This window comes from Papio anubis, chromosome 1 (genome assembly GCF_008728515.1).
Source record: "Papio anubis isolate 15944 chromosome 1, Panubis1.0, whole genome shotgun sequence".
NCBI lineage: Eukaryota > Metazoa > Chordata > Mammalia > Primates > Cercopithecidae > Papio > Papio anubis.
Genome location: NC_044976.1, coordinates 47,044,799 through 47,057,183, shown reverse-complemented (window position 1 = coordinate 47,057,183; position 12,385 = coordinate 47,044,799). Strand labels below are relative to the sequence as shown.

The 12,385-nt window shown below is 43.5% G+C and overlaps 1 protein-coding gene across 8 annotated transcripts in view; it reads left to right on the top strand.

Annotated features, from left to right (window-relative positions):
* The window catches only part of AGBL4 (ATP/GTP binding protein like 4), a 1,449,848-nt gene that overhangs the window by 1,424,489 nt on the left and 12,974 nt on the right, over positions 1 to 12,385 (top strand). For 6 of the 8 annotated variants that reach the window (XM_017955920.3, XM_017956149.3, XM_017956028.3 and 3 more), the window contains one exon: positions 6,748 to 6,844. In XM_017955920.3, the coding sequence (XP_017811409.1) occupies positions 6,748 to 6,844 (97 nt within the window). Of the gene's footprint in view, positions 1 to 6,747; positions 6,845 to 7,403; positions 7,767 to 12,385 lie in introns of those variants that run through there. The other 2 variants (XM_017956133.3, XM_017955945.3) reach the window with 1 other exon arrangement.

Sequence of the window (12,385 nt, the reverse complement as noted above, 5' to 3'; positions counted from 1 at the left end):
GTGTTATTTCATGTCATGTGCCTGGCCACACTCCGTTTCTCTGCTGATACTTGTCTTTCTCTTCCTCCCACTTTAAGACCTGTCTTTGTCCTTCAAATCTTTGTTGTATGTGCACCTCCATGAAGCTTTTTATAATTCCTCCGTTTGGAATTCAGTCTCCTTCCACACATCCACAGAATTTTGTGTTCGAATTTATGATTACACTCAAGAAGGGAAACAACATATGCATGCTGTTAGAAGACACTGAAGTTCATATGCTACCTTTGTTACATTCATGCCATGAGACTGAATTAGTTATGCAAACTCTCTTGTTTTCAATGTCCTCATCTGTGAAATATATGTAGAATTGTACTTTGACTTTGCAGGGCTTTGGTAAGGATTGGTGATAGTAACTACACTGTATGCATTGTGGAGTAAACTTTAAAAAAAAAAATAGTTCCTGCTTTTCTGAAGATGACAGTGCAACAGCCTCTCAGGTAATATAGTTAACTGGAACATGTCAGTTTCCTTCTCTAGGCTATAAAGTGTATTTGTCTAATTTTCCTTTAACCCCAGTCCCTGTCCTCTTCATAGCAGTATATACATGGGAGGAGCCCAACAAACATTTGAATGGATGCGTGAAGGAATGAGTGAATGAATAAGAATGAACAGTAAATGTTCAAACCTTCATTACCTGTTGAAGGTCTCCATTAAATAGGAGGCTGGGGATACTTACACCTGCCCTTTTTTTCAAAAGAGCTCTGTATGAAAGTCAAAGAATCAGTCCAAGTTTTGGACAATCCCAGCTGAATTCTCCTGGCTTATTGCTTTAAGTGTCTTGATTCCATCTTCCCCATGTGGCTGGCTATACCCTGCCATTTTTGAGAAAGAGATCAATGACCTACATAGGAACCAGAAAATGATGAGATTTTTAACTCACAGACCATCTTGAGATTTCTGTTTATAATGAATAGTTGGGAGTTTTCACCCCCAATTTTTTATCTCTTAATTCTACAATACAGTGGAAAGCATTCCAGCCAAGAGAATTATTGCCTTTCTTGCCTGGATTTTAAATCTTTGTTCAAAGACAGCTTGTTTTAATTGAAAATGTTCAATCAATCCCTCCTCTCCTCCTGCCCATGTCCTATTTCTTGACTCAAACAGGGCCATTGCAGTAAATAATCTAGAGTGAGACTTTCAGGGTTAGGGAATATGTAATAGGGTTGGAGGGGGAAGGGAAGAGAGTTGTCCCAGACAATGCCCATCTTTAAAACACTGGCTTCTAAACAGATCCTGTCCAAAATGATCAATACCTTACAGTGGCACACTTTGCTGGAACAGCCCATCCCCTTTCCCTAGCAGAGTTCAAGAGGATTGATTTACAAAGCTACCTCCTATAGTTGCTTTAAGTCTGGCTCTCAGTGTGAGAAAGGGATCAGGTTTCTCTTTTCCTCATTCATTCATTCATTCATCCAACCCCTATGTTATTCATCAACTAGATGCAGTCACACTCTTCATCCCAACAACACTGTGAGCAGGAAACTGCAACTCAGGAAAATGAAATGGCTCATGCAAGGTCACACAGTGTTCTAGTTCTCTAGTTCTACATTAGAAAATCTCCCCAAAACTTAGTGGCTTAAAGCAATAGCTATTTTCCTACGTTCTCTGTGGGTCAGAAATTTGAGGAGGCCTCAGCTGGTTGGTTCTAGCTTAGAGAGTGGTGTGTTGCTGTCAGACAATGGCTGGAGATGGAACAGTAGAGTGCTGGAGGAGCTGTAGGCTGGCTAGGAATCTCTCTCCTCTCTCTTTCTATAGTCTCAGGATCTCAGGGCAGTCAGACTGCTCACATGGAGGCTCAGGACTCCAGCTTGAGAATTTCAGCAAGCAAGGACAAGTTACTTCACCTTTTCTGGCCTCGCCTCAGAAATCCCACTATTTCACTTCTCTCACTTCTGCCATTTTTTTGGTTACAAACAAGTACTGAACCCATTCAAATTCAAGGGAAGGGTATACTACTCAGAGGAAGGAGTGGCAAGGTCATGTACTATAATAACATGGGAGATTGGAGATATTGTTGCAGACATCTTTGGAAAATACAATCTGCCATACACAGCATGTGGCAGAGCCAGGATTTGGATTAAATACATCTGCCTCAAAAACGTTTGCTGCAATCTTTTAGCTCAATCCACAGGAACCTCTGCTTTCCTCTGTGCCCTGTAGCTCTTACTGCTGGTGCACACAACCACGATTTGGTTTCCTCCAGCCAGCTGGAGACTGGCTGGGTGAAAGCTGGGTGAGACGGCCTCCAGAGTCTGCTGCTCAGAGAGGTCATGCCCAATGCCAGCTTGTGAACTTTTTAAACAAGAGGACAGAGAAGGTCAGTCACATCCAGAGGAAGAAAGCAGGTGGCAGCCCCAGAGCCCAGCAAGCCTGCAGTACATTTCACTGTCATAAACAGCTTGTCTGGTGTTTTTCCTTCTCCCATCAGGCACTGGCCTGGGATGACTCAGGCTTTGACAGAAAAGGTGCCTTCAAATCAGGAAATGGGCCAGGATAGTGGAAAGCTCATGGTTCTGGAGTCAGACCTGCCTGGGTTTGAGTCCTGACAGTGCCATTACCAGTTATGTGGCCTTGGACAAATTCCTTAACCTCCCATAGCAAAAAAGAGATAAAATAGCCTTCATTACTGGATTGTTTTGAAAATTAAAATGCACTTTTAGGCAAAGCAGCCAGTGCAGTGCCTGGCACATAGTAGGTGCTCTGTAAACGCTAGGTTTCATGTTCTAGGCCATGTCCAATCCCAGCTTGGGGACTTCTTGAAGAAGAAGAACTCACTGAGAACTCACTTGCCTATTTCTCAAACACTTGTCTATCACCATGGTCCTGGATGGAGTAATGGCCCAGAAGACCTGGCCCAGCCCCAGACAGCACTGAAGGAAGGCCTGTGGCAACTGCCCAACAGTCCTGCAAATGCAAGCAACTGCATATTTTCTTCCCACTCCACTTTGTCCTTTCCACTGTGACCTACCAAGACCCCTCCCACCAAACACTCCTCTCACACAAGCCCTGACACACTGGAGGCTTCCAAATATGCTTGTTGGATGGATGGATGGATAGATGGATGCATGGTAAATCATTTCTGCACTGTTGCTCACTCTGTGTTTTCTCCCCGAAATGCCCCTTCAGTTGTCCTGCCTTTATAGACCAGCCGAGAATGGTCCTTCTCCACTGATCCCCTAGGACCAACCTCAGGTTCCTCCTCCTCTACATATTACCCTGCATGCCCCCCTCACCTATTCCTGAGTCAGGGATGTGAGTCTTGTTTCTCAGTAGGTGGAGTGTACCCTACCATGTGTTAGGCAAGAGAGACACAGAAGTGAATATGGAATGGTGCAGGTGCTGGAGAGGTAGTTTGGGAAGGAAGATAAACACATGCAGCCAGGATACTCACTTTCAATCCCAGCTCTTCATTAGGTGCCCAACATTTTGGGAAATCACTTATCTTCTCTGAACAGTGGGAATAATATACCTAATTCATTGGGTTATTGTGAGAATTGAATGAGTCAGTATACATAAGGCACTTAAAAGATTGCGCAGCACCAAAGACTTCATGACTGAAACACCAAAAGCAATGGCAACAAAAGCCAAAATTGACAAATGGGATCCAATTGAACTAAAGAGCTTCTGCAGAGCAAAAGAAACTATCATCAGAGTGAACAGACAACCTACAGAATGGAAGAACATTTTTGCAATCTCTCCATCTGACAGAGGGCTAATATCCAGAATCTACAAGGAACTTAAACAAATTTACAAGAAAAAAAACAAACAACCCCATCAAAAAGTGAGCAAAGGATATGAACAGACACTTGTCAAAAGAAGAAATTTATGCGGCCAACAAACATATGAAAAAAAGCTCATCATCACTGGTCATTAGAGAAAGACAAATCGAAACCACAATGAGATGCCATCTCACACCAGTTAGAATGGCAGTCATTAAAAAGTCAGGAAACAATAGATGGTGGAGAGGATGTGAAGAAATAGGAGCACTTTTACACTGTTGGTGGGAGTGTAAATTACAACCATTGAGGAAGACAGTGGGGCAATTCCTCAAGGATCTAGAACTAGAAATACCATTTGATCCAGCAATTGTATTACTGGGTATATACCCAAAGGACTATAAATCATTCTACTATAAAGACACACACACGTATGTTTATTGTAGCACTATTCACAATAGAAAAGACTTGGAACCATCCCAAATGCCCATCAATGATAGACTGGATAAAGAAAATGTGGCACATATACACCATGGAATATTATGCAGCCATAAGAAAGAATGAGTTAATGTCCTTTGCAGGGACATGGATGAAACTGGAACCATCATTCTCAGCAAATTAACACAGGGACAGAAAACCAAACACCACATGTTCTCACTCATAAGTGGGAGTTGAACAATGAGAACACATGGACACAGGGAGGGGAGCAACACACACCGCGGCCAGACAGGGGGTTGGGGGCTGGGGAAGGATAGCATTAGGAGAAATACCTAATGTAGATGATGGGTTGATGGGCGCAGCAAACCACCATGGCACATGTACACCTATGCAACAAACTTGCACGTTCTGCATGCGTATCCCAGAACTTAAAGTATATTTTTAAAAAAGATTGCCTAGCACATATTAAACATTATATGAATATTAGCTATTATTTATTTATTTGTTTGTTTTTATTGTTTTTGGAGATAGAGTTTCACTCTTGTTGCCCAGGCTGGAGTGCAATGGTGTGATCTTGGCTCACTGCAACCTCCGCCTCTTAGGTTCAAGTGAGTCTCCTGCCTCAGCCTCCCCAGTAGCTGGGATTACAGGCATGTGCCACCACACCCAGCTAATTTTGTATTTAGTAGAGATGGGGTTCTGCCATGTTGGTCAGGCTGGTCTCAAACTCCTTACCTCAGGTGATCCACCCACTTCAGCCTCCCAAAGTGCTGAGATTACAGGTATGAGCCACCGCACCCAGCCAGCTATGATTTGTTAATTCAACAAATATATATTTCATACTTATTGTCAGATGAGTACATGGGTATTTGGGTGATGAATAAGACAGATATGACCTCTGCCTCATAGAGCTTGCCTGCTAAAAGGGGCTATTGAAAAGAAGAGACAGGTAAAATACAGTATGATTAGTGCTCTGGTTGGTGCAGGCTAGGAAGAAGAGGTTGTGGGAAAACCTAGGAGAGACTCCTGTCCCAGCAAGGACAGCCAAGGAAGACTTATCCAGTAGAGTGACAACGGAATTGAGTTCTTGAAGCTGAGAAGGAGTGGGCCCTGGAAGGCATGTGAAGGGAGGAAGAGTGGTCTGGAAAGATGGCACGTATGGGGCACAGGCCTGGAGGCAGAAGAAGCTCAGTGTTTCCAGAATGTGAAGGGCAAAGGGAGTAGGTGGGAGGTAGCAAGCATAATGTTGAGAAAATAATCAGGGACCTGACTATGAACAGTACTGTAAATCATGCTCAGAGATTTGGACTTTGAAGGCAACTGAGAACCACTGAAGGGTTTTACTCAGCTGAGTGACATACTCAGAGCTGCATTGCAGAATCCCTCTGGCTGCACTGTAGAAAATGGACCAGACGGGGGCAATTCTGTGGCAGGGAAACTAGTTAGGACAGGATGACAGCAATCTAGGAGAAAGATGATGCTGGCCTATTCTAGGGGGGTGGAAAGAAGTGAAAACATTCAAGAGATGGTAGGTGTCTTGGAGAAGGGTTAGTGACAGCTTGGATGTTCAGAGCTAAGAGATGAGGGAGAAGGAATGGCTAAGGATTAAGCTGAGTAAACACATAATTCCCATGCTGTGAGATAAGTGATAAGTGCTTTGAATGAAGCCAGCTCAGGAGTCATGAAAATGTGGGACAAGGGCACCAATCACAGTTCTGGGAAGAGAGAAGAATATCCTGGAGGGCTCTAATAAAGAAATATCACCTCATTAGAGAAGCAAGGGGTATGAATTAGCTGAGGAGAAGGCAGGAGCGGGTAGGGAGGAACTTCAGCGGAGGAAATAACATGTATGAAGCCCAGAGATGTGAGCTATAATACACAAAGAAGATATTCTGTTGTTGAATAATGATTGTTGTACTCATTCATATTAAGGTGTTAATGGTCAATATGAAATTGACCCTTCCCCAAGAAGTTTGTGCTTTTACAATCACAAATCGTTACCAGAAAGATTCATTGTTGGAGGAATTTCAAGGTGCAATGGGAACATGATTTAGGGTCACAGGGTTTTACCGTTGTGCCTGAGGTTACTAAAGTGGATGACTGAGCCCTAAGGGTCAAGCAGGCACTGGTCTATATACAACCAATGTCTCTTGCCCTTGGGGTTTTTGCTTACCTGGCTCCATCCTGAGCCACCTGAGGCTAGACCAGAGCAGCCCAGTGATTTCCAAAGGGCTGTACCCTGAAAGCTACTAGCACAGGCTTTGGGGTAAGACTCCCTAGACTCATATCCTGGCTCCTTCTTTTCCCAGTTTTGTGACCTTAGGCAAATTACCTCACTGCGATGCACCTCAGTTTTCTTATCTATAAAATTAGGATAATAATAGTGATTACCATTTAAGGTTTTTCAAGGATCAAAAAAGAGAGCACATACAAAAAGCTTAGAACAATCAGTGGTGTAACTGTTTTTATTACTGTTATTATTTTTATTAGTAGTCCTCTTTTCACTCGGTCTCAATCTCTTTTCAAAGTTGCTCCTTAACACACACACCTGCAGATATGAAGCTGGGGCGGAACGTGGCAAGAACCTTTTTGGACTATTATCGGCTGAACCCCATGGTTGAAAAGGTGGCAATTCCCATGCCGAGACTACGGTAAGTGGCAGAGCAGAGAGGTTTGGGCTTGAGTTCTGCTCCACTGGCTGTATTCAGGGGCAACTTCCCTTAGCCTCTTGCTGAAACTCATCAGCATCCCATCTGTGCAGCAGGAAAGATAATCCTGGCCCTGCCACATAGATTTTGGGGCATAAGAGCATATTTCCTGAGCATAAAGAAAGTATCATTAAGAAGTCAGACAGTGAGGGCAAGGTCACATTCCTGGTTCTAACTTGGGAATCCACAGGGATGGGGCTTGCTGGGAGCTGGGTTCAGTCATTGTTCTAAATTAATTTGGGTGTTTCTATGCACTACCTCTCCTGATACCTCATCCTCTGAGGTTCCTATATGAATTTCTCTGATCCTTCAGTTTCCTCGTCTATAAAGTGAGGACAGCAGTCCTCACATACATGATTATTATGAGATATGTGTTAAAGCACCCAGCACAGTGCTGTCAGTACATGATAGTCTCCTTCCCTCAAGATGTAAAAGTTTGGGCTGGAGAGGACACACCCTTGAGAAGTTCTACCTTGGGTCCTCTTCTGGGGCCAACTTGCAGGGCCCTTGAGGAGAGAAGGTCAGGAGGTGAGCCTCCATCCTGTCTGAGGACTTGGCCAGAGCCTGAAGCACTGGGCACTTCCATGACCACTGGCTGTGAACCCAACTAGCATAAGGACAGTGACATCACATGGCATCTGGAATGTGTTGGCCCTGCCCCATCTCTTAGACTCACCTCCCACTCCCTCAGTGGTCCCTCCTACTTGAAGGACATGACAATGCCCAACTCCTGGCTCCTGCCAGACCATTCTTTCCACTGACCTTTGCCATGACCTTGCTCATGTATGTGGATGCCTCAGGGCCTTTGCACTGATGCACCTTCCTCCCTACCCTGTTATTAATAAAAACAATATAAATCACTTTACTTATTGTACAGAGTACTTTGTGTACATTGTATTATTTATTCCTCATAGACATTATATTCCCCATCTTACAAATAAGGAAAAGGAGACTCAGAAAGACGATGAGAAGATGTGAGATGCCCAAGGACAAAGAGTTTTTGGGAGAGCCAGCGTTTGCTCCTAGGCTTTTATTATTTGAAAGCCGAATTGAAGTATAGCTAAGGTTCACCTCAAGTAGAAGTTCGTCAGCATGGGTTCAAATTCTGTCTCAGACTCATGTGAGTTATAGGATCTTAGGCAAATTTCTTGGCCTCTTGAAGCTTTTCTCTGCTTACCTATGAATGGGGCTAATAACAATGATATCTAAATATGGTTTTGTAGAATGGATACAAGCTTAGCACAGTGCCCAGAAGCTGGTAGATACTCAATAAATGTTTTCATGTCCTCCAGTCCCAGATTTCCAACCAGCTCATCAAGACCTAGGGCAAGTCCTTTGACTTATTTGGTTGGGTGATGTCTCAGGGCCTATGTTCCACAATGCTATGAGTCATACATCTCTGAGCCCCATGTCATAGCATCTTCATGACAAGACATTCTGATACCCTGTCTCAGATTGTTTCTAAATCATCTGGGGTCTTTGTGCCCCCACCCCCATTGTGCATGGCATATTAGAAACTCTTGCAGGAGAATCACGTCTATTACTTGTGCCCCTGAAGTGCCTGTCCTGCATTGTGCATACATGCATGTATACATTCATTCATTCATTCACTCAGGAAAAGCAACACTTTATACCAGGCCCCTGACAGGAAAGAAGTGCTGGGATGAGTGGCTGATTAAAGCATGACCCCTACCTCTGAGGAGTTCACCTCTAGAGGAAGATGCCCAGTTCATTCTTAGAAGTCATTCTTGATTGTTTAAAGTTCTTAAACATCTGAAGCTTTATGAAACTCAAAAGAATTCTTAGAATCTCATTTACAAGTTAATTTGGGGATTATCTCTTTCAGGTCCTCTGCCTAAATAAAATTATCTTCATCCTTAATCATTTTTTTCCTTGCATGTTGCATTGTCATATACCAATGAAATGGTGCTGACACTCAGGGAGACCTTAGTGATCCTCTAGTCTCTATGATACAGATGAGAACATGGGGACTTAGGGAGCAGAAGGAGCTGGTCAAAGTCATGTGGTCAGAGCCAGGACTGGAGCACAGGCCCTCACCCTGCAGTGCAGTGTATTCAGTGTCTACCAGTGAAGAGTTCCTGGAGATGGGAGAGGATGGAACCCTGATACAGATCTAAAGGACACAGGGGAGATCTCAGGGCCCAGACTTTAACTGTTCATGGCACTTCCTTGCCTTGAGCTTTGGAGCCCTCTTCAGAAAAGATCTAGAGAGCTCCTTCCTCATGAGTTCAGAGTTTTGAGGACTTGAGCTAAATGCACCCACCCTTAAATTAAGAAAAAAATTAATAACCTCCTCCCTATGCACACACCTCTGCCTCATCAAACTGTGAGTACCACTTAGCTCTAGATTGGTCAGTAATCCTTTAAAAATGAATTCCCAGGAGGGTACAAGACTCTGAGCTCTAATTTGGGTTTTAAATACTTCCCCTTTTTTGTATTATTTTCCACCCAAGCATCAAATAGCTTAAGTGAAAGAGCAGTTCCGGCTTTAAAGGAAAATTACATGTTTTGACTCAAAATTAATCTTTGTTTTCTCCCATCTCCATGGATAATTACAATATGTCACTTTCTGCTCACACGCTGGTGGAAACCTGCCAGCATCATTGGATACTGGGCCACCCTTCAGATAGGGTCCCTTGGGAGGGGCAGCAATGTGGGCACAAGAGCTCAGGCTCGGGGGCATGGCATTGATGACCAAAGCTGAGGCCCCACATTTTGTTTAGCACACAGTGGTACAGTCATAAGCCCCAAATGCTCCAGCAAAGGGGATAAAATCAGACAGGAAGAAGGAACAGGGCAGATGTGCTTCTGTCAGTAAACAGAGCATGATTGTGGTCTCTGAGCAAGAGATGGACTCAGGCTCATTCACAGGCTGGAGGGCCTGGCTCCAGGGAGAGGTTATGATGGCTGTATGTGTGTGTAAGGGGGCTTATCAGCTCCTCAACACACTGGAGCCCACTATGTGCCAGTCCTTGTGCCAACTGCTAGAGGATTATAAATAGTCCCTGCCCATTGTGAGCTCAGATTTGTGGAGGATAAAGGCAAGTATAAATGTAAAGATAACAAACAATACTGAAAAGTGTATAAGTACTCAACTATGTATCAGGTTATGCCTTCTCTCAAAAACCTTCCATGGCTCCCCATTACCTTTAGGGTAATATTTCAACTCTTCTTGCTATTCAAGACGTTGGCCTACATTTTAAACTTCATTTCCTACTTTCTACACCCCTCCACCCCCATGAGCACCCTGTCTATCCCACCTGATTTCTATCACCTTGTGCCTTATGCTTCAGCCCAAACAAGTTAGCTGTTTTCTTGCCTTCATGTCTCTGTACATCCTTTTTCCTCTTGCTGGAATGAGCTCCCTTTCTGCTTGTAGATGGTGAGCTCCTAATTATCATTCAAAACTCAGTTCAAATATCACACCTTCTGTTTCCTTGTCTGTATTCTCCATCTGAGACAGAGCTGCTTCCTCTCTGCTGAGCTCCTAACTGTGTTTCGTACATACCTCTAGCATGGTGTGTCCTGTGGTGTATTGTCATAGCTTCTATGCATGTCTGGCTTCTCTGCTAGCTTCAGTGTCCTCAGTCTTACTTACTTCTGTATCCTTAGTGCATGGTGCAGGGCCTAGCATAGATTAAATTCTAAATAATTCATGAGTGTTACTGAGCTGTGGTAGAACTGAGAAAGCCCCCAAAATTACCCACTTTGACCCCTTCACACTAAAGAAAAGTTAGACCCAAGCAGAAGTTCCTCTCCTACAAAATCTGGCAAGTATTTTGTAGCTGGCAGGCATGTCCCAAGAAAGCTTCAGAGAGGAAGTGGCACTTGAACTTGGCTTTAACAGACATATGGAATTTTGATTGATGAAATAGAAAGGGCAGAGAGGGTATTCCACATTGGGGAATAGAGTAGAGAACAGCCAGAAGCAGGACCTAACAAGACACATTCCAAGGCAACGTGTTGCAGGAAGTCAGGGACCCTGAATGGAGGGACCAGCTGAAGCCATGGCAGAAGAACATAAATTGTGAACATTTCATGGACATTTATTAGTTCCCCAAATTAATGCTTTTATAATTTCGTATGCCTGTCTTTACTGCAATCTCTGAACATAAATTGTGAAGATTTCATGGACATTTACCACTTCCCCAATCAATATTCTTGTGATCTCCTATGCCTGTCTTTACTTTAATCTCTTAATCCCGTCATCTTCATAAGCTGAAGATGTATGTCACCTCAGGACCCTGTGATGATTGCATTAACTGCACAAATTGTTTAAACAATATGAAATCTGGGCACCTTGAAAAAAGAACAGGATAACAGTGATGTTCAGGGAACAAGGGAGATAACCATTAGGTCTGGCTGCCTGCTAGCTGGGCGGAACAGAGCCATATTTCTCTTCTTTCAAAAGCAAATAGGAGACATATCACTGAATTCTTTTTCTCAGCAAGGAACATCCCTGAGAAAGAGAATGCATTCCTAGGGGTAGGTCTCTAAAATGACCGCTCTGGGAACGTTTGTCTTTTATGGTTGTAGATAAGGGATGAAATAAGCCCTGGTCCCCTGGGAGCACTCCCAGGCCTATTAGGATGAGGAAATTCTCGCCTAATAAATTTTGGTCAGACTGATTGTCTGCTCTCAAACTCTGTCTCCTGATAAGATGTTATCAATGACAATGTGTGCCCGAAACTTCATTAGCAATTTTAATTTTGCCCCAGTCCTGTGATCTCGCCCTGCCTCCATTTGCCTTGTGATATTTTATTACCTTCTGAAGCATGTGATCTCTTTGACCCACACCCTATTCGTACACTCTCTCCCCTTTTGAAAATCACTAATAAACACTTGTTGGTTTTGTGGCTTGGGGGGCATCACGGAACCTGCCGACGTGATGTCTCCCTCGGACACCCAGCTTTAAAATTTCTCTCTTTTGTACTCTTTTCCTTTATTTCTCAGAACAGCTGACACTTAGGGAAAGCAGAAAAGGACTCACATTGAATTATTAGGGGCGGGTTCCCCCGATATCTGGGGCCTAAACAATTTGTGCAGTTAACGCAATCATCACAGGGTCCTGAGGCAACATACATCCTTAGCTTACGAAGATGATGGGATTAAGAGATTAAAGTAAAGACAGGCATAGGAAATCACAAGAATATTGATCAGAGAAGTGATAAATGTCCATGAAATCTTCACAATTTATGGTCAGAGATTGCAGTAAAGACAGGTGTAAGAAATTATAAAAGTATTAATTTGGGGAACTAATAAATGTCCATGAAATCTTCACAATTTATGTTCTTCTGCCATGGCTTCAGCTGGTCCCTCTGTTAAGGGTCCCTGACTTCACACAACAGCAATGACAAGGCCAGAATGTTTAGAGTAAATGATATGGTGAAGATAAGACTGAAAGTTCATTTCTAGTCATCAAATACTCCTCAAGCACCTACCCCATACCAGACCTGCACTTGG